General features: G+C 33.4%; 1 protein-coding gene and 1 long non-coding RNA gene across 15 annotated transcripts in view; both read right to left on the bottom strand.

The window, feature by feature from the left end:
* The window catches only part of LOC123798126 (uncharacterized), a 32,674-nt gene extending 27,677 nt beyond the window's left edge, over positions 1-4,997 (bottom strand). Inside the window, exon 1 of the long non-coding RNA XR_006781179.2 lies at positions 4,818-4,997. This is a non-coding gene — a long non-coding RNA (uncharacterized LOC123798126). The remainder of the gene's footprint in view (positions 1-4,817) is intronic.
* Positions 4,998-6,674: 1,677 nt separating this feature from the next.
* GULP1 (GULP PTB domain containing engulfment adaptor 1) overlaps positions 6,675-22,019 on the bottom strand; it is a 247,233-nt gene continuing 231,888 nt past the window's right edge. For 12 of the 14 annotated variants that reach the window (XM_087861957.1, XM_087861955.1, XM_087861951.1 and 9 more), the window contains 4 exons: positions 18,708-18,932; positions 16,936-17,074; positions 13,694-13,788; positions 6,675-7,149 (listed from right to left, as the gene is read on the bottom strand). In XM_087861957.1, the coding sequence (XP_087718083.1) occupies positions 7,078-7,149; positions 13,694-13,788; positions 16,936-17,074; positions 18,708-18,932 (531 nt within the window). In that variant the 3' untranslated portion in view covers positions 6,675-7,077. The remainder of the gene's footprint in view (positions 7,150-13,693; positions 13,789-16,935; positions 17,075-18,707; positions 18,933-22,019) is intronic. The other 2 variants (XM_045806288.2, XM_045806304.2) reach the window with 1 other exon arrangement.

Genomic DNA, 22,019 nt, shown 5'->3' with positions numbered 1-22,019 from the left:
AATCCCAAAGTTCTGTGAGTGTGTGTGTGTTCTAAATAAACTCAACTAGGTCGTATGACTCATGCGCTTTCCATGGTCTCACTGACTTTGTTTTAGGTCTACAAGCTTTCTAATTAATTTTATTTGATCAGATAGACATTCTCGATTGCTTCTTTCTGAAAAAAATCGACTGTTTGCTAAGAAGGAGGTCCTGCATTAGAATTTTCAGTAGATTATCTTCCAACGGTTGTACAGATTTGATCAATTTGCATAGCAGGAAGAAATACTCGAGCCCCTTGTGGTTTTCAAGGACAGCTGTTTTCTCTCGTTTCAGCTCTATGATTAAGGCTTAAGGAAGGATTCGGAGTGATGAGAAATACAATTGCTACCTTTGGAAGATTTAACAGGCACGCTAGGGATTTTTACTTTTTTTGCATTTTCTTTTCTTCATAGGTACAGGAAAAAAAGAAAAAAAAACTTCACCAAAAAACTACATAAAAGAGTATAGTTCATATGTCAAAGGCAAGTTTTACTTGAATGTATGTCAAGAAAGTATTCTAATATTCACATTCTCACATATAAATCTTCATTATAAAACCTAAGCACATACAAGCAATTCCTATAAAATCCAGAAGGATAACAAATTCTCTGTGAATTTAAATGTTTCTCTTCATGTAAACATATTTAAAATACCTGTGTTTTGATATTTCAGTATAGTAGTATCTTATATACATTTCAACATTTCTTTGCTGGTGTTTTCAAAGTTTAATGTTTACTTGGAAAGAAGAGAGTCCCCGAATTCCTTTGAGACATGCATCATTTATCTTGAAGTTACCCTGAAAATTTGGCAAGCCATTAATATTTTTGAAGAGAACCATAGGCCTATTTCTCCAGTGCAACTACGTGCTGAGATCTTTCAGTGTGTCCCTAGGAGTAAGAAAGGTTGAGAAAGTAGAGAATCTTAGAATCATGCTTTTGCCTTGCACCCAACTTTATTAAAAGGACAGAATTCTATATACGAATTTAGAGATTATAAACAGATACAAAGGCTGGGACAGTTCTGTGGTCTCTGTTGTCCCCTTTTATGACACTGTTGCCAGCCAGATGCACTATTTACCTAGGAGACATTGGTTCAATATTTATTAAGACTAGTATGTAAATAAAAGATGAAATATGTGGTTTCTGTGACATTTTTTGGTTAGTTTGGAGGACTTTGTTCCTTTTTTATGCCAAGAATAGCTAATGTTCATGAACTTCATGAACCCCATTAAATGACCCTCCCGAAGTCACAGCTCCGATCAGAGCTATAACCATAACTGTAACATCACAGTATTAAGTTTAAAATCCTAGTTCAGTGATCAGAGATCAGATTGAGATGTTCTAGAGCAAGTAGTTTAAGTAATCTTATTAAAAACTACTCAAACATTCAAATAAGCTATGGTTTAGAAATTTTCAAACTCAAGTGATTCTAAGTAATATTTATTTTTCCAATTGCCACAGATGGCAGGAAGTAATGAAACAATTGGTCAGCTTATTTTCAGGTATTTTCCTTTAATTCCTTTTATGTCGAAAAGATGAAAACTGCAGGCATTACCAGAGAATTAAAGGAAATTAAAGAGGAATCACTGTAGAAACAGCTTGTTGCATAATTGCATCATACTTATCACTCTCTAGCCTGAAAATGGTCCAAATTGTCTGAAAAATGAACAGGTGAAATATCTGTGCACAGCCACTTGGCCAAGTGTGGGTTAGCTGATATCTCTGAATATTTATGACTATCCCTTCATTACCTGTCTCCTCCCGTTCCCTGTACTGTCTAGCACAACCTAAGCTGCTTTTTTTTTTCAATTAAAGCAGATACCAAGAATAAAATAAATGAAGAACTGAATAGCTAAATGAAGCATGAGTGTGTCTTTGCATTTGTGAGAGAAATCAGTATATGCTGAATCTTGGCCAAAATTCCTCAGCCCACACTTCTTATATATACTTAGCTTCCTAATACCAATTATTTAATGACTTTGATAGTAAAGTGATTTTAAAAATTATATAAAAAGGCAAAATGATACAAAGCATTGAAAAATAACAATTTTAAAGCTGTCCCAGAGTTATATTAATTTTTTCTCAGCTTAGTAGACTTAGTCACAAAATTCTTTTATTTTTTTCCTTTCAAAATGTAGCCAAGAAACAAACATCTTTCTTTGCTTTCTTTGCAGGAAAGAACCAGTCTCTGGATTATTTCCAGGCCATCCAGACAGCTATTTCAACTGGAACAAGTGACCTTTGGAACAGACTAGAACACAGCAGCCTGGCCAGACAGAGAGGAGGGAGTAGTCAACTGGGAAGGGCCCCAACATGTTCTTGTGAAATGTCATTTGAAGTAAGAGACAATAAAAATTAAGGACAAATAAATGAGCTTAAAAATATTTAAAACCAATGAGAACTGTGTGACCACAATATGGGATTCAAGGAAAGATACAGTAGGAGTTAATACACATGCTCAACAAATACAGTTCTCCATTCCTTTCAATATAAGCAATGTCTCTTAATTATGTAATATTCATCTTTAAATCTTCACAGCCCCTTTGAAAACCCAGTAACCATTCGTTTTCCCTCCCTCAGTTGGGCCAAATTTCCTTAGTCTATGATTCTATAGTGGTTGTAGATGCTCTTAGAGAATTGTCAAGATCTTTATTTAGCAAATTATTGCTGCAGTGAGATAAAAGTTGAAATCATGGTAAAGATTTCATCAGCGAGAACAAAGTGATTATCTTCTAATATTCACTTGGAAGGCATGTTGTTCTTTTCTCTCACAGAGAGCGTAAGAAATTTTAGCTCACATCATTAGCAAGAAGCATGCTGAAGAAGCATTCAACTTTTACTGAATGCTTATGGACAAATGTGCTTGGCACCATAGGATATAAAAATGTCAAAGCAAACTTCAAGATTTTTGGAGAATAAATAGAAAAGTTAAAAAAAAACGTTATTAAAATATTTTTAAAAGATTTTCCAAGACAGTATTTTATATATTTTTGCAAAATATATTAATGATAATTCAATAAAGGACAAATTACCAAGAAAATGCTATGGGATATCAGAATGTCCTCTAATAAAGAACTTAATTAGGTATTGAGTACTGGAGCATCCCTTTTAAGAAGGTAACTCCTACAGCTTCTGGCCAAGTTTTCTTTAATGAAAACAGCAATATTTAAAAGGCTTAAATGCATATTGAGAAGTGCCTATAGACTTGTATGTAAACTGGAAAAGTCTGACCTGATGAATTTTGAGTATGCAACTGAATGAACGCCAAAAATGCAGGAAAGGGAAATAAAGTAAATTTTTCCAAATTTTTAGTTATACAGTTATGGTGGACTATTAAGTGACACAGAACCCACTGTTAATGACATAGAAATTCTGCTATTTCAATTTATCATGTAATGTCAGCAAAATTCGAAATGAGACTTTAAACTCAACTCCTTAGGTATGCCATATTTTGCATATTATTTAATGATGATTTAGGAAGTACTGTCTTAGAATCCATGAACCAAAGTGGAAGGAAATGAATCCAGAGAAATGTAATGTCTTCTACTATTTAAATAATATCCATATTTCATAAAAGTTTACTCAAAAGGAAGGACATAGAAGACCATAAATTATTTTAGGTGGTCTCCTTATAAGAGTAAGGAAAGTCACTTTGGATGAATCCAGAGAAAATAAGTTTTACCTGAGGAATTTCTAGAAGTGGGTTACAGTTGGTCCTTAACAATATAAGATCAAGACATGGAACAAGTATATAAGAATTAAGGTTTTGTCCCATTTATGAGATGGACATTGAAGGAGGAAGTTCTTGAGAAATGTATCTGAGCTTATCTAGGAAGGAGAGGACACAAGTTAGGCCTTTCCTGCATGAGATATGGGGATCTGAGGCAATACCCGCCATGCCGATCTCAGTAGTGCGCCAGACAACTCGAAAGGGTGTAGTTTAGGTGGAGTCTGAGATTTAGTTGTCAAAATTGAGTCCAAGATTCTCCAACTAATTTAACAGAGGTTGAAATCCAAAATCATGAATAAATATTGAATTTGGAACTATATATGGAAACACTGGAACAGAAAAATATTAGCAGCTAGTTTTTTTTCATGGTTAAGTAACATCAAAAAGAGTAAAAAAAAACATTCAGAAATGCAACAATGCAAAATCTATCAGAAATTCTATCTGAAAAATAAATTCCCATAATGTGACCAAAATTTTTTGAAAAAAAAAAAAATCCAAATCCCAAATAAAAGAAATAAGAAGAGAAAATTACTGCCATTGGACTGTCTTGACAGTCTCACAGTGGATATCTAACATTGTAGACACTAGCCAATGCTAGGTACCCACATTTAAACATAGTTAAATATAAATGTCTTCTGGGAAGTTTTTGGTTCACATGGTACTTTAGAACATATTGGTTTTCACCTATTAATTCGTATATTGCCTTACTTTTCCTTTATGATAATAAACTAACCGAAGTCAGGAACCCGGTCATCTTCAATTTAACAATGTTAAGTAAACAAAGTTAAATCTATTAAGCAAACTTACTAGATGTTCTCTTATCCACATACTATATGTTATCACATAAAGTGAGTAATAAATGAATTGTTCATTGGTGTGCAAAGAACATACATGTAAGTCCTGTGAATCTTAAAAATACTTAATATTTTGTTTTTAAGGTTCATGATACTCCAATAAGCCACCACTCAAATCTTTTTATCAAGCCCACTTTTTAAAGACTACCTACCAAGAAACCCTTTGTATTATTACTAGGCTAAAAAGGCTCTCAATTTTGAAAAGAGATACTTACATAACACAGTTATTGCACCAGACGCTTCTAGTGAAAGGAACCAAATTATGACCTCTCTCACCAGCAGGATCAAGTCCACTGTTTTCACAACTGAATGATATTTGCTTATAAAGCTAAAATGTGTGTGGGCTGTAAGAAATGAAGTTAAAGGTAAAGTTCATTAATTCTTTTCCTTCCCTTCCTCCCTTCCTCACTCCTTTCCTTCCTCCCTCCCTCCCTGCCTTCCTTCCTTCCTTGCTCCCTCCCTTCCTTCCTTCCACTCTTGGGCTTCATTTTTTGACCTGGAAACTTTGTCATGTAATTAGCTTCAGAATGTTTCTAACTTAACCAGAGATTATTTAATGAGTAAATATACAATTATTTATTTAAAAGCATTTATTCTCAGCAAAATCAAACATCATCGAGTTTACATAGAAATACAATTTTCAACTGGATCTTCATAAAAATGCACTGGTGAAATAAATGTTCATAATTAATGACCAATTATGTACTATTTAGTCATGCCAGTAGCAGAATTGATTACCATTAAAAATTGGTAAAGTAACATATCTTAAGTGTGCAAATACCATCATAGTACTCTATTGTGTTACCATTGGTAATAAATGGCCACTAAATATATACCTATTACATAAAGCTTTTAAAGTACAATAAAAATACAAATTCTATCTGTTAAAAAAAAGCCATTGATACGGCTTCTAAACATCCTCATTATACAAATTCCAAAATACTATATGACAAACAAAATTATAAAGATTCTTCTTTATGAAACATATACTAACCTCTAATTAAGGTACAACTTAGCAGATAACAGAAAACAAATAAGAAGGCTTATATATACCATAGAACATTATGAAGATACATACAAATATAATATTGCATAAGCATATTTGATTTCTTTTCCTAGTGAATATGTACCTTTAGCAATTGATAAAAATTCCCATGAGTAAAAGAAAAATCTGTTTTTGAGTTCTACCCCTAGTCTAAGCTCACATTTTCATTAATTTAATCTATTTTTCTTATGATGCAATGAACCAAATTATAAATTTTAATCATTAATTCTTCTTGCACTGAGTACAAATTAAACTGTTATATAATGGGTAAAGGTATATATAAAATAAACATTTTTAAAGGTTGGAGTTTATCAGCACATTATGAATTAAGTACAAGAAAATTTTATTGTTCATGTATTCCAAACTGAGAAGTCACTTGATCTTTATAAAAAATGAGATTCTGACTTCAACAAAAACAAAGACAAATTAAAACTGCTAAATAATATTGATGAAGAATAACTGTTACTTATTTTAAAGTATCAAAACTAATGGGGCATCACAAAATAAAATTTGGTGAGAAAATGTTTATCAAAGGAGAAAATATGAGAATAATATTATTTAGTGAGAAAAAAATATATTTGGTAAAGTAAATGTGGGTAACAGACATTGCAACCATAGACAGCACATATCCCAAATGTTTTTTTAAAGAAAATATTAGATCAGATGATGTTTAGATGTCTAGCAATATAACTTATCTCATTAGAAATTAAATTTTAAGTGTTTTGTAATGAGCATATTTTTGCTTTTTTCCATTATCCTTATTTATGAAATAAAAGATTTAGTGTATAACTGAGAATAATAGCTAACATTATTACTTTGCTTTTACTAATAAATACTCTAATTATTTGCTTTAATTATTATTGGAAATTATATTTTTGCTATTGTACCTGCTTAAAATGACCTGCTGGCATTATATTCAAAGTTTACATTTTGCCAATGATATGAACAACATTTAATACATAAAATGCCACCTGTCTAATGCATGGTAACATGCTTATTGGTTTGAATACAGAACATATTTAGTCTGGCATTGGTATATCTCCTCAAGACTTAGAAAGGTATCATCAAGGTATGGCTTTTGGGAATTAATAATAAACTAGCCGCCTGGAAAATGAACACAAATTTCAAGATGCTAATTATTCAGAACTCAGACACAAGACAGATACTTGGATAATTTGTTTTCTGATTATAAATTCATCTACAAGAGAAACAGAAAGGAACATAAAAGTATGATTTACTTTACAGTGAGTTGTTTTTAAAATAAACGTTCTAGATCAATAACGAAGGACATTTTACTAAAATAATTTGCAAAACGTTAAGATCTTAAAAAATATATTGGCACACACATACTACCTGTCATAAAGTAATAAGGAATGATGTATATGCATATAAACAAATTTAACACAAATCTGGATCTCTTGTTCTTGACATCAGCACCTGCTGTCTAATGGGTCGAGACAAAATACTGTGCCTTCAAGAGTTAGTCCCATTTTGAACCCCTCCTGTAAAACAGAGTAAAATCATTAAAATAAGAAACGCTCATGGCAATAATAATAATAATATGATAATAATGATGATAATCATGAAATAAAAAGACTCTGAACAGAAGTTGAAATCTTCATGCTTTGATCAGCTAAGGAATAATATGGCAAATGCTGCCTTGTCAGATTTTTATATTGGTGTATCTCAGGCCCATTAGCATTCTAAATGTTTTAAATACATGTGAGGTTAGCATGCACGAAAGACAAAAGAAAACAGAAATATACGAAATTAAGTCGTTTTAAGACTTAAATGTTCTTTGTCAGTAAAGTCTACTACGTCATTCTACTGCAACTTAAATCTCCTCCGTTGGCTTTCGGGATCACTATTCATTTAAATATAAGTAAGATAGCTAGACCTCAAATTTGATGAAAAGTTCGAGATAGCCTGATAGTTTTCACCTTTTCTCCCTGGTTACCACTGTCCAGGGCCTGGGTAAAATACTTAATAGTAAACGCAATGCCATATCCTATGGGGAACACAGAACTGCTGGCCACTTTGCCACGGAGCAAGCTTCCTCTACTACTGGTCCTGCTGTTGCTTGTAGTTTTAAGTTTTGCTTTGAGTCCCCCTCTCCCTAGCAAGGTTTAGATGTTTCTGGAAGTTAAGTTGCCCCTGACTTATTGAGAGCAAGTACACAATCTTTTCCTCCTAAGATTTTTTTTTCTTCCAAGTTTTTGTTTAAATTCCAGTGAGTGAACGTCCAGGGTATTCATTTCACATGGAGGATTTCGTGACTCATCACGGGGATACAACACCCAGTGCTCGTCACAAGTGCCCTAACATTTCGAGTTAAAAGTTAGTGGCAAAAAAGTTTGTCCTCTACTCCGAGCTCTCTTCTTTTTTGCATAAAGTAATGGGCTATCTTCAATTTTAGCACCTCCTCCCTCCCCACCCTTGCCGGTAATCTGTGCACGCCGGCGAGCAAAGAAGAGGTCAAAAGCGTGGACTCACATTAATCACGGGAATTGGGGGCCACATTTTAGATGTCCTCGTAGAAGCAGTGTGGCAGTTCCTATATATATATATACTTTACCTTCCTCTCTTACTGACAGAACTGGAATTTTGTTCAGGGAGGTAATGTGTAGTCAGGGGTGACCACATGACACATTACTGGTGAGTGAAATGTAAACAGCCTATTCCCGCAGAAAATAAAATGTCTCTCAGACAGAAGGCTTTTGTCCTCTGTTCCCCTTCACATTTTATTTCATTAGACTGCATCTACTTGTGCGTTAGCCAATGGTGTATCTCTTTGCCTTCCCCCAAACTACTTTCATTCGCAACAGGTATCTAACGTCCTTATTACAAATCCAGTGTACGCATGCCCAGAGAGAGGGAGAAATTCATAAACCTGCAAGCCACACTTCATTCGTTCTTAACGTTCAGAATGCTCTTCATTGTATCTACAGAAGAAAGACCACGGGGCAATGCCACCACCGCAAAGGTTTTGCAAAACTTCTTCCCAGCACTCAGAATACAAATTAGTCAGCTGAGTAAAAGTCAGAGTACTTACCATTGTTTTTTTAAAGCCTCTTTTTATCACAAGAAGAAATATTTTGTTATATCTATGCTGCCAAATACTTAGAGACGTCGATACTTAAAGCTAAAGATAGTGTAAATTAACTGGTTTGTGTAAGTATTTTATTTGGATATGTGAGGATCTGTGTACTATGTCTTCTGGCATAGAGATAGATAGATAGATAGATAGATGATAGATAGATAGATGATAGATAGATAGATAGATAGATGATAGATAGATAGATAGATGATAGATAGATAGATAGATAGATGATAGATAGATAGATAGATAGATAGATAGATAGATAGATAGATGACAGATAGATATAGATAGATAAGATAGATAGAGTGGATTTATATTAACTTGGAAAGGTTTGATACTATACAGTGTTTTAAAAATTTTCTCAGTTCATTCTGAAATGAAACCACTATCATTTCAACTACCCTGAAAATACTATTTATCAATGTGTTTGTGTTTGAACGGCAGAATAGCAATCATAGTAATACAGGGATCGGTCACTATTTCAGTAATAAAAAAAATGTATATATTTACAAGAATATCTCCATAGTGATTTTATAAAGATCCCTTTGGAGTCCCCTTTGTTTCATTTAATTAGCCCTACTAACAGACACATAATATTATCTCTCTCCTTGGTTTTCTTTACTCCTAACATAAAATTTCTCACAGTTTCTGACCTTTCCTCCCAGGTCTCATTTAGTGTATCATGATTTGATGATCACTGAATCTTAGGTTTCCATACCCTTTTGAATTTTAAAACTCTGGATGAAAACAAAGCTTTATTTAACTTATGTAGTGATAGAAATTATCGTAAACTCGTATCACGCAAAAGGTAACTTTATTATTAACATATTACTAATAATATACTTTTTTAATGAAATATTTTGCCCCGTTGCATTTTCTTATTTTGAAATAGGGAGAAAAGCATGTCAAGGAAGGAAAAGCCAGTCTTCTGCAAGAATTGTTCATACATTGAGGTATGTCCTTTGAGTCTCCTTTTTTCCTATCTCTACATTTTTAAAAACAGTTTTAATAATAATATAAAAAACATATATTATACATAACTTTCTTATTTATTTTAATGTATCACATATATATAATTTCCTATATTCTTTTTAAAACTTAGTGGAACAAACATTCCCTATTGGGTCCCTGTAAAACTAATTTAATGATTATATAATGTTCTATTAATTTTTTTAAAATTCAAGTATAGTTGATAATAATATTATATTGGTTTCAGGTGTATAATAGAGTGATTCAATATTTATATACATTATGAAATGTCACCACAATACGTGCAGTTACCATTTGTCACCATGAAAAGTTATAATATTATTGACTATATTCCCTGTATTTTTCATCCCTGTGATTTATTTACTTTATAACCAGAAGTCTCTACCTTTTTACCCTGTCTCTTCACTTCTCTTCCTTCTAGCAACCACCAATGTATTATTTTTAATGTAATTTAACTGTTTCCAGTATTTCATAATTATGAATAAAATTAACTAGAAGCTTTCCACATTTATAGTCCTTTTCTTCTCAGAAGAGATTGCATTAAAGTTTCTGATCTCAAATAAAAATATTAGTGTTACTAACAAATTACTCTCCAAAGGGATGCTATAAACTGACCGTGGCCCAGCAATGAGTTAGAAATCTTGTCTCATCACAATTTCGCTTGTACTGATTATTAGCAAGGAAATAAAATGTTTGATTTGGTTGATTAAAATAGCATTTCTCATTCTTTATTTAATTTATAGATTTTCTTTGGCTAGATTGAACACGTCTACGTGCGTTATTAGCCACTTGTGGTCTTTTGTGAACTGCTGGGTTCTTATTTATTTGGTTGTTAATTTTCTAATTATTTGTTTACTTACCTTAATTATGTTTATGTGATATATTTATATATTTTTAAAGAGAAAGGAAAAAATTTACAAAAACCTATAGAAACTATAAAACGGCATATTTTTCTTTTCCTTATAAAAATTTCTTTCCAATTCAAAAGTCTTATAAATATTCTACTGCATTTCAAGCATTTTAAACTGACTAATCTTTCTGAAATTTACTTGGCTATTTATTGTAAGTTACAGCTGTGCACGGATCTTCTACCGAATTATTAACCAGCTGACTTAACACCCTTCATGCAAAATTCTTTCATCCTTTTTGCCAAGCTTCTTTTTTAATGTATTAAATTATTATAACTTAGAGGGTACACTTCAGGCTATCAATACTACTTAACTGATTTGCCTCTCAGTGACACGTACCAGGAAGTTTAAATTATGTCAAATTAAATAATGGCAATATTGATTTCAAATAAATACTTAATTTTCTAACAATTTATAATAAAATATGACTTCACATTTCTGCTTAAATTCTGACACACACAAGATACTTTTCTGATTTCCTCTGTAAGTAAAAGAGAAACCTCAAATATCTCATTAGGCTTATTAGCACAATATTATGTATACAACCCACTGCACTGTACCGTTTTTACATTATATACAAAGATCAAAATAGTAGCCAATGTGCGCATTAGCTTAATTAGGCTAACAAGATTAATAACAAAAGTTGTCACAGACTTTAGATGAAGAAAATATTATTTTATTTTCGTTAAAGTGACCTTGCAAGTAAATCTTGAACTAAGAAAAACCAAACCAAACCAAACCAAAACAAAAAACCAGACAAGCAATGAAGTGGACAATGCAAGAGAGACTATATCATTGAAAAAAATAAAAATACGGATTGTAAAACCTCTTTAAACACAACAATCAGAAACATCCGTGTGAAACTGCTGTTTGAATATTAAGTTAAGCATGCAAATATTAAGGTTTTAGCTTTAAGAAGTGGTAAGTTGTTTAAAATTATGAAAATAATATACCAACCATCTCTGGCGCTACCCACCATGAAAGCAGAAAAGAATAAAAAAGACATTAAGAAAATATTAGAAATGGCAAAAACAAAACCAGGAGCAAAAATACCACAGCTTAACATTATTTAACTAACACATCACTACATCATTCCAATACAGTGTCTCTCAAAGTTAGTTCCTACAAAACTCTGCAAATGTAGGTTTACTTTTAAAAATCTACAGAATTTTTTTCAGTCTTGTGAAAATGAAAAACACATTGATAGAAAAGTAGTCTTTGTGATTTGCATAATGCTTGAGAACAAATACCCCCACCTCAGAGCCCATGTTTGTGTTTGTTCTTACAAAAGCATTAGTCCCAAGCGGCACAAACCTAACCATTGAAACTATGAAAAAGGAAAGGGACTGCTTCCATATGAAATAAATAAAATATTCTTGCTAAATAATCACGCACCATTTGAGTGAAAGTTTCATAGTATCTGAAATATAGAAAAGAGGGAGAGAAATTGTACCACCAAACACCATATTGCTGACAACAATAGAAGTTTGCCATCGGTAGTTTTGGTTTCGGCCAAAGAACATCACCTTTCCTGTTGAAGTTCTTAACTTGAATTTTATTAGGTATTGTAATTTTGCTTCTAATTAATTTATAATTTTTGAATTAATAGTTGTATAGGAGTTGTAAGGATAAGTTATTTGTAAGTTTTTTGGTAAATATTTAAGAAATGTTACAATTTAAGCCAATATAAAGGATTTAAAATCATTTTTTCATGTAAAACAAAATTATCCATCACCCAACTTAAGAAATTCTCTTTTAACATATTCTTTGAAAATCTCAAGGCATGTGTTAAATAATCCAAGTGTCAAGATGCAGGCATTATTATATCCAGAACAATAAGGAAATTCACATAAAACCTAGAAAAGAAGATGACTGCTTCATAGCTGTAGTCCAAAATGGGTGGAAGGATATTTATATTATCTTTCTAGGAAGGGGTGTTTCACCAGTGTTAGAAGATCAGAATCCACCGTTAATTGTTTTGTCCAGGAAATGAAGCACAGAGAATAAATCACCTAGTAAATGGGAATGACTCCTTCTCTTCACTGCCTCTTCTCCATCAGCTTCATGTAATTGGTCTTTGCCTATGTTCTACCATATAAATAGTCTTTTTGATAAATAATAAGATATAATAACTTCACTAAAATGTAAGGGCAAATATAAAGAGAAGATTTTTTTTTTCTGGTGCTTTTAACACTATTTCTTTTCTTTTTTTTTTTCTTTTTTTAAAGATTTTATTTATTTATCTGACAGAGAGAGACAGCCAGTGAGAGAGGGAACACAAGCAGGGGGAGTGGGAGAGGAAGAAGCAGGCTCCCAGTGGAGGATACTGATGTGGGGCTCGATCCCAGATCGCCGGGATCACGCCCTAAGCCGAAGGCAGACGCTCAACGACTGTGCCACCCAGGCGCCCCTTAACACTATTTCTTAATCATGGCCCACTGTAAAAAGTTTTTTAAAACCAGTATCTTCACACTTCTAGTACAACTAAAAATTGAAAAATAAAAGAGGGAGAGAGAAGTGAAAACCCAACCGGACTACATTACTGAAGAAGTTGTCACTGGTACAGGCTTGTCCAGTAAGGGTCCAGAAGTTAGAACCATGGCTGCAATGCTACAATGCCTCTTTTAAGAGAGACTGAGTTTACTCTCACTAAGATTTTCCTTCATCTACCCATTCACAATTTGAATTTCATAATTGGTAAAACTGAGATGAAATCTTGTAAACCTAGTACAATTACGTTGTAATTTTTGGATTTCAAAGTAATGAACCATTAGAATCCATGTAATTTTGTGTAAAAAAAGAACCACCTTATTGCCATTGTAAATTGCACTATTAAAAACAAAACAAAACAAAATAAAAACTTATCCTTATCATGTGTAGGAATATTTTTAGGACTAAATGGATATTAATATTTGAAAGAAATTGTTTCAAGTAAGTTTTTATAGTGATAATAATTCAAGGAAAGGGTAGTTTTGGTATATAACATTCTCTGTGTCCCATATTAAAAAGAAATAAACCATTTATAGGCCAATCTGTTATAACAGTTACCTGCATCTCATCTAATTTTGACTGAATATCTGGAGGGAAATCCCCTGCTCCGCAGTTAAATGGGTCAAAAGGTTCTGCTCCAAACAGGTCCCGTTCTAAAAGGAAGGAAATAATTTAGTAAATGAAATGACAAGAAGTAAGTTGGGGTGAGTTAGGTTTCAAAGGCAGGAATATATAAAGAACTACTCACATGGCCAAATGAGTGCCTACCCACACACACTTTAATGCTGGGCTTTCCTGAGCTTAGACTAGTTAAACACCAACAAAGAAGCAAAGATCCATTTTATGACAATATTAAAAACTGGTTATAAGGAATTATTATCCAGAGAGGCTTCTGTGTGTTTAATTAAGACTTCTCAATATCAAATTCACCAAACATGTGAAATTACTATATTACAATACCTGTATTTTTACTGAAGCAATTTTAATTTACTACAATTAATATATTACTTATTGAGACTTCCCTATTCCATTTACTGATGCCTTTGTAACACAATAGATAGTGAAGCAAGACGAGGGACTGAGGTAGACTGGTGAATAGTTTTACGCATAGCTCATTATAACTTAATCTCATATTTACTTAGAGAGAGTTGAAGGCACATTATCTCAGGTACAATGAAATTATGTCACCTTCCTAAATAAACACAATGGGACAGGTTCTTTAAAAATGTCTCCTATCCCAGAAACAAATTTCTTTTTATTTTTTTTTATTTTTATTTTTTTTAAGATTTTATTTTTATTTATTCGACAGAGATAGAAACAGCCAGCGAGAGAGGGAACACAAGCAAAGGGAGTGGGAGAGGAAGAAGCAGGCTCATAGCGGAGGAGCCTGATGTGGGGCTCGATCCCATAACACCGGGATCCCGCCCTGAGCCAAAGGCAGACGCTTAACCGCTGTGCCACCCAGGCGCCCCAGAAACAAATTTCTTTTTAAAAATAGCAATAATGGAATATCAAAAAGCTCTCTGTAACATATATTCTAAAGTATGCATTTTTTAACCACTAAAGAAGTGTCAAAGTTAAAATTGATGTTTATAATTGATAAAACTATGGCCTGTTGTTTAAAAATTTTTAAATTATGAAATTTCTTTCTTCTGAATCAATTCCTATATGAATATTACATATATATGATATACTATACATAGGCATTCTATATGGGGAGGGGTGTTATTATTACTGTTGTTATTTTCCTCAGTCTGATGTTGCTTAGGTAATAAATCAGAACTTGGAGAACAAAGGAGCTTTGGAGGACTGCCTTGGTTACCACTATACCACAAGCCCGCCCAACAATGCTTTACACATGATAGATGTTTGTGAAAAGAAATGAATTAATGAAAAGGAAGAAGAGCTGATCAAGAGGAATGGAGATTTTCATTAGAGGCATATCTCATTTTATTGTGCTTTGCTTTATAATGCTTCACAGATACTGTGGTTTTTTACAAATTGAAAAGGTTTGTGGAAATTCTGTATCAAGTAAGTCTGTCTGTACCATTTTTCCAACAGCATTTGCTATTAAGATAGATAGATATAGTATAGAGGTATCTAGAATTCTATCTATCTATCTATCTATCTATCTATCTATCTATCTACCTATCTAGACAGATAGGTAGTTCATTGTACTTACTGAACTTTGGCACTCAGGATCATCAGATATTAAAAAATGTAGCAAGGTGTTACTTCAGTTTCTCATTAAAAAATTCCCTAAAACCATTTACGCATCTTTGCCTAGATTTTTCAAAGGCATATCGAATTTATCAATTGTCTAAAATGGAATGCATTTTCCACCTTTCCTATCTCTAGTTTTCCCTGTTAACAAAATCAGTCTAAAATCCTGAACCATAATTGATTATGAACTCTCAATTACCAACGTGATAGATTATTCCTTCTAAATATTTTCAAATCTATTTCTTCTTCTCAATTTATATTTTGACTTGGATTAAAATCTTCTTTTGTAGATACATAGCTAATTTATATTTCAAATTCCAGTTTATAACCGAAGTCTAGCATATATGCTATACAAATGCCTATTGGACTAAATAAATGAATGAGTAAACCAGTGGTTAAGTCCAAGGAATTAAAAAACAGTAAAGGAAGAGATCTGGGACACTCATAAAGACAAAAAAAATACCCTATTATGATATCAGGATATTGGCAACATTTGCTAAAAACACAGTATGGCATATATATTATGGATTATTTCCTGAAAAAATATTTTGCATTGGCACAAAATATATTCGAAGGAATTTAAATATATATTTCATTTATGTAAAAGTACTGACATATTTTTGTAAACTGATTTTTAAAGTTTCTAATGATATTACTTTGCATTTACAAATTAATTCTCTAAAATTTATTGAATATCTAACGTGTAATATATTTTGGTAAGTTCAACAGGGGGAAACCAATAAATTAAAGCATACTTTAAGCCCAAGACATACTTTAAGCCCATAGACATACTTTAAGCCCAAGCTAAAACTTCAGAGTTATACTGAAAATGTCTTAATGTGAATCAGAGAGGATGCAATAAAGCATAATATGTAAAACTCTTTTCTTCAGCTTCCCTTTGGACAAAATGACTGAGCATGGCCATTGGACTATTCTTTACGTTTCTGTGACAGGGCACAGATCAAAATACAATCACAACATTGAAAATGAGCATCTGTTGGATGCTTTCTAATTCATCATTAAGAGACTCTAATGTTCCTTCCAAATGTATAGAAGATAAATCAGAAAATCGATGCATGCAGAGTATTTTAGATATCAAGAGAGAACACCTATATACGGTTAATAAATAAACAAATCATGAATTCATATATTTATATATTTCTTTAACTAAGAATATTCATATACTCTATGGTAACAAAAAATTTACACTGAGCTCTACTAAACATGTCAAAAATATAAAATAATTACTGCCAAGTTGTTTTTAACCATTAAAACATTAGAAGTATAACCCCTAATATAATAAAATACACTTAAATGCTTTGTATTGATAGAAATACCCCTATACCAAAATATCATTTTTCATAAAGTAGTTTCAAATGCAACAGCGATGTCTTTAGTAGTATACTCTGAATTATAAACTTAAATATGATTAGCTGATTTGACACAAATAAACATAATTCTTTGGTAATTAACACTTTTAGTGAACTTAAAATATGTAATTTTCCATAAAGTATCAATTACACATTTAAAATGTACACAAATATAGCAAAGAATATTGATTTGTTTAGAAAGCTTACTAATCTCAGTAGATCTACTAGGTATTGGAGGAGGCTGTGTGCCGTTGCGAGTAGGTGTCGAAGATGGGTGTGATATTGGAGAAAATGGTATCATATCAAAGATGTCAGTGGAAGGTGACTTAGGTGTCACACTGCCCGCCTGCAATGAAAATAATGTGAATTAAGGCAGTATTTCAGGTAGACACACTACAATGCTAAATATTCCATATGCATAGAGAACATATATGAACAACAAATTCAGTTGAATTATATGAACTTGCCATTTTCTAGATAAACGTTGGCAATCCATATGATTTAACCAGTCATAGCAAATGTTTATTGGCAAGAAAGCAACAGAAAAGTCCTGCAACAATGACCTCAAAGATGATGGCAAAAATGGTGACAACACTACTCTAGATAGATATAAAAGATATTGAATTTTTTGGTATATCTAGAAACAATTCCCATTTGTATCAGAAAATTGAAAATATTAGAAACTATATAAAAACATGGTATCAGTAATATATATTCCATAAGTTGGAAACAAATAATTGAACATAAGTAAGGCACCTTCTTAAATATCACCATTCAAATGCAATTGATAGCAACTTAAAAAATTTTTGAAGAGTATAAGTTAATTTGTATTTTTAACTACAGTGACAGCCAACTATTATGTTCACTGCAGTGCCTTTTATTCCTGGGTAAGAGTTCATTAAGTTTTCTATGATAAATAGCTATCTTGCAAAATAAATTAATAATCAGTAAATATACCACCAAAATCATCGTTATCTGGGTTGGTCTGGACCAGGATGTAACCCAGGAATGAAACAATCATCACTTGGATTGTCATTCAGGGGGAAAAAATACACACACACACACGTGCAATCATACAATTCTAGAAAAGAAAGAGAGTTACCATTTTGGAGAGGAATAGTAAGAAAAAACTTGTTTTTCCTCAAAGAACATGAACAGAGATTATTTTGCATGTTTCACAGTAAAATTAGACTTTTCAGAATATATTTATTTTTCTGACTCACAGGTAATTAAAGTAATGGAAGAAAATTAAGGCTGATTGTTTGTAAAGAGTGACAGGTTTGCTATTCAGCTAATATGACTGTTGGTACATTCTTCATGCAGGAAAATTGGTGTCATCTCCTTTTCTTTAACAACATGCTCACTTTATCAGCCAAAAATACTGTCTAAAGACTTTGAGGCAACTTTATCCCTTAGCCACTTCCTCCAACTCAGGAATATTGTTTTCCTGATCAACCCATCCTTCTGTCTGTCCTGGCTTCCCTGTCTCTCCTTTTTCTCAGGATATAAAGATACTCAAATCTTGACTGTTCTTGAAAACAAAACACAACAACCAAAAATGTCTTTACTTCTCTATCCTCCCATCTCTTACTCTTTCCCTCAAGGTTAACTTCCTTGGAAGAGGTACTAACTCATATCAATTGAGATATTGCTCTTTTTTTTACCATACGCCACTACAACTGCTTTTACCAATATCACCAATGACCTAATTTCCCAGTTGCCATATCTGAGGGTCCTTTGAAGTGACCTGTCCTAATTCGCCTTTCTGTGGATTTGTACACCATCACTACTCTCTACTTGAAACTCTGATATCAGGTACCCAAAGGAAGCAAAAATGGCACACAAAGTTGCCAGGTCCCATCACATTAATTCAAGACATACCTGATGTTTTTCACTATGATATAAATGGCACATTTTAGTGGAGTTTACAAAAAAGTATGTGGGATAATAAAAAGAGAATTTTCTGCTTAGCAAATTACATGAGGTCTTGGGAGGCTGCTCTCACTGATTGGCTTGGGAAGGCCACACTTAGAAGGTGGTGGTATTAACAGTCCCAATGACAGTCTGGAATCAGGCGAGTTGACAGGAGTGACAGTAATGGAAGAAATATTTAGACAGGAAGATGAATCATCACTACTACGCCAGAAAGAAGATGAGCATCTCTGAAACCCATGTTGCTCATGGTCAGACATTTTGTGCAGCAGCTGTAAAGGAATGACAGAGAAATACACTAAGGAGAAGAAAGAAGACATGGAGGAAAAAGGAAAAGGTATATATGAAAATTTATTTGTAAAATGATATTTTGTGCAAAGAATAATTTCAAAATAACTTTACTACATTTTTTTTTTAAAAAGCTTGAGTGTATTTTCTTATTGCAACAGTCCTTAGATTCCAGAATGTTTAATTTGACCATTTTTCAGGGGAATATTACATTTTTCAATATTTAAATAAAATGCTGCATCATTAGGACTTGAGAGAAAGACAATAAAGAGGAAAGCTTAATGATTTATTTCAAGGAGAGCTTCGGGATAATGACATGGGAAAAGGAATCATAATAATAAGAAAAAAACAGTCACTGAAGTAAAGTTTTGTAAAAACTAATGACTTTGTAGAATTTTCAAAAAGGGTTACTACAACCATTTTTTTTTAAGATTTTATTTATTTGACAGAGAGAGACAGCCAGCGAGAGAGGGAACACAAGCAGGGGGAGTGGGAGAGGAAGAAGCAGGCTCCCAGCAGAGGAGCCTGATGTGGGGCTCAATCCTATACCGCCGGGATCACGCCCTGAGCCGAAGGCAGACGCTTAACGACTGAGCCACCCAGGCGCCCCACAACAATCATTTTAAATTTAATCCTCAAAACATTTTTTGAGATATTTGTATTAGTAATGTTATGTCTTTCTTGTAATAAAGATATGAGAATCAAGGCCCATAAATTGTGATTTATTCTTCTATGAGGTAAGAAGCTGAGCCTAAATTTAAAGTAATCTGACTCCAGTCATCAGGACCTTTCTGTAGGTTGTGAGTTCCAAATGGTAAGACTTCTCAGGGATGGGCAAGCAGGGGTGCGATATCAAGCATCTCAAATAAATGAGATGGTAAATAATCAGATAATCAGGAAACGGTACACTATACTGGATCTGCACATCAGTTTTTGGATCGCTTTTATAAGTTATTTACATTATAGTAAGGAAAGCTACTGTCAAAAGCTGAGCTTGTAGAACTGAGCTGTCAGAGTGGTCAATTAAAACGACAGCCAAAATGAAAGTAGTAATTCAGCCTTTATTCACTTACTGCTATAGTATAAGCGAGAGGCCAGAAAGATGGTGCTGGCTTCATCAATGTCCCTTTTTTCCCGGAAAATGGCGCTGGGCTAAGGTCAGAAGTATCAGTGCAGAAGCAAGTCACTGTCTCTCTGCTGAGGGAGCCCTGAACTAAAGGTCCTGATGGGTGTGTTGTGTTGTGTTGCGTTTGTTTGTTTTGTTTTAAGAGAAGGGGACAAGCCAGGTAGAGGGAAAGGAGAAAGGGCTGAAGCGGAAAAGTACTGAATACTGAATCAGAGTGGAAAGGAGTCTTCAAGGCCCTCATAAGGTGGCCTTGACAGCGGCGTGTTAAAAAGGTCATGGCCAAGAGCCTCTACAAAGGAGGCCTCTGAATAGAGGCACCAGGGCTGGGAATGCAGACAGGCTACGCGGAAGAACACAGCAGGCCCAGGGGCTGAGGCCTGAGTCCATGAGGCCTGAGTTCCTGAGGCCTGAGTTCCTGAGGCCTGAGTCCCTGACTACAACTCCTCCACACCGTGCACTGTACCTGGTGCGGGGAGGGCAGTTCCCCCGGGAGGCTTGCCAGGTGAAGCTTTTGTAATTGCCTGTGACAGAGCCTGACAGGATTGTGCTGGGGCGGGACTTCTCAGCTACAGGTCACACTTCAGAGATTTTTTAACACTAACAGGATTTTGAGGAAGCCAACACAATATGGCTTTTGATAACCTCATAGTGAAAGGTTATAACCAAAATGATAGGAGAACCCACAAATGTGAAGGAAGTTTTTAAGCTAAGAGTCACCTCTCCACGCATTTCTCAAAGCTGAGGGGGAAAAAAGTCAGTGTAAAGTGAGAGATTTAAGTTGAGGGAAGGGTTCAGTGTGGTAGCAAAATCTCTGATGATCTGAGTTATATAATTTATCATTCTATTAATATATATATACAGTTACATAATTACTGTTTCCCCTATTGCTCTCCATAGGGATCTATCTATAGATATGTGTACATGTATTCATTTATATATATAATTTTAAAATCTATTTTATAGTCTACGCAGTTAACTGTGTAATTTTGTGATTGGTGGCCACATTTTACTTAATTTTAAGTGACAACTGTAAGCTCCTTGTGGACACGATTTTTCTAAACTTTATATAAAAGACATATTTTCTAAAAGCTATATAGCACCTCAAAATAGTAGACATGTAATAAATTGTCAATGTATATTTATTGTCTAATTTATACTAGAGCAACTTTTAAACTTAAACTATAAATTGATAAGAATGTTTATAGTGGCTGAAATATAATATGATATTAAGTGGAAGTTGTTCTTAGGCCAAAATAACCTAACTTTTAGGTGCTCTAGTATTTTGTGATAGTGTTAATATTATGCCTTCTACTTACTCTGAGAATGAATACTTATACAGATGAGGAATGTATATAATATGAAAATAATCAGATTTTTAAATACCCTACTCAAGAAGTATTTTCATATCCAAAATGGTAAAACTTAGATATCTATAAATAGTTGCAGTATCTAAAGTTTAAGATTCTAACACTAACCATCACAGGTTTCCTTTGGGCCATCAGTAATGGAGATCTGGTCAACTGGCATTTGTTGCTTGGGTCACACAGATCTTTTAATACATTGTATTGGTTGCTTACAGGTAATGTTAAGAGATTGCACATTAATACCTAGAGCTTTTGTTGAGAAGTTACAAAATCTAGAAAGTAGGCCCACAGACCTACACGAAAATAACTGACTGGTAGGAACTGCTGTGCCTTTTAAGTTGGGTATATGCTCTCCAATTCATCACCACCACCATATGCCCACTACATATTTATGTCACAGCCTGAGCTCTGTCGATGTCTGAGTTTGTGATTCCTAACCTAGAAACGATTCAAATCAAGGAATTAAACATTACATCTGTTAAATATTTTGAGTGGTGTTTCTAAATTTAGAGGGTCAGGAGCTAGCCGTTTTTTAAGCTGCCATTTTTAACTGGTTCAGGATATTTATTTTTTTAAGAAAT

The sequence above is a fragment of the Ursus americanus genome, chromosome 1 (assembly GCF_024610735.1).
Source record: "Ursus americanus isolate L20-20 chromosome 1, mUrsAme1.1.p, whole genome shotgun sequence".
Lineage (NCBI taxonomy): Eukaryota > Metazoa > Chordata > Mammalia > Carnivora > Ursidae > Ursus > Ursus americanus.
Note: the sequence above shows the minus strand (reverse complement) of the source record. Positions and strands in the feature narration are given on the sequence as shown.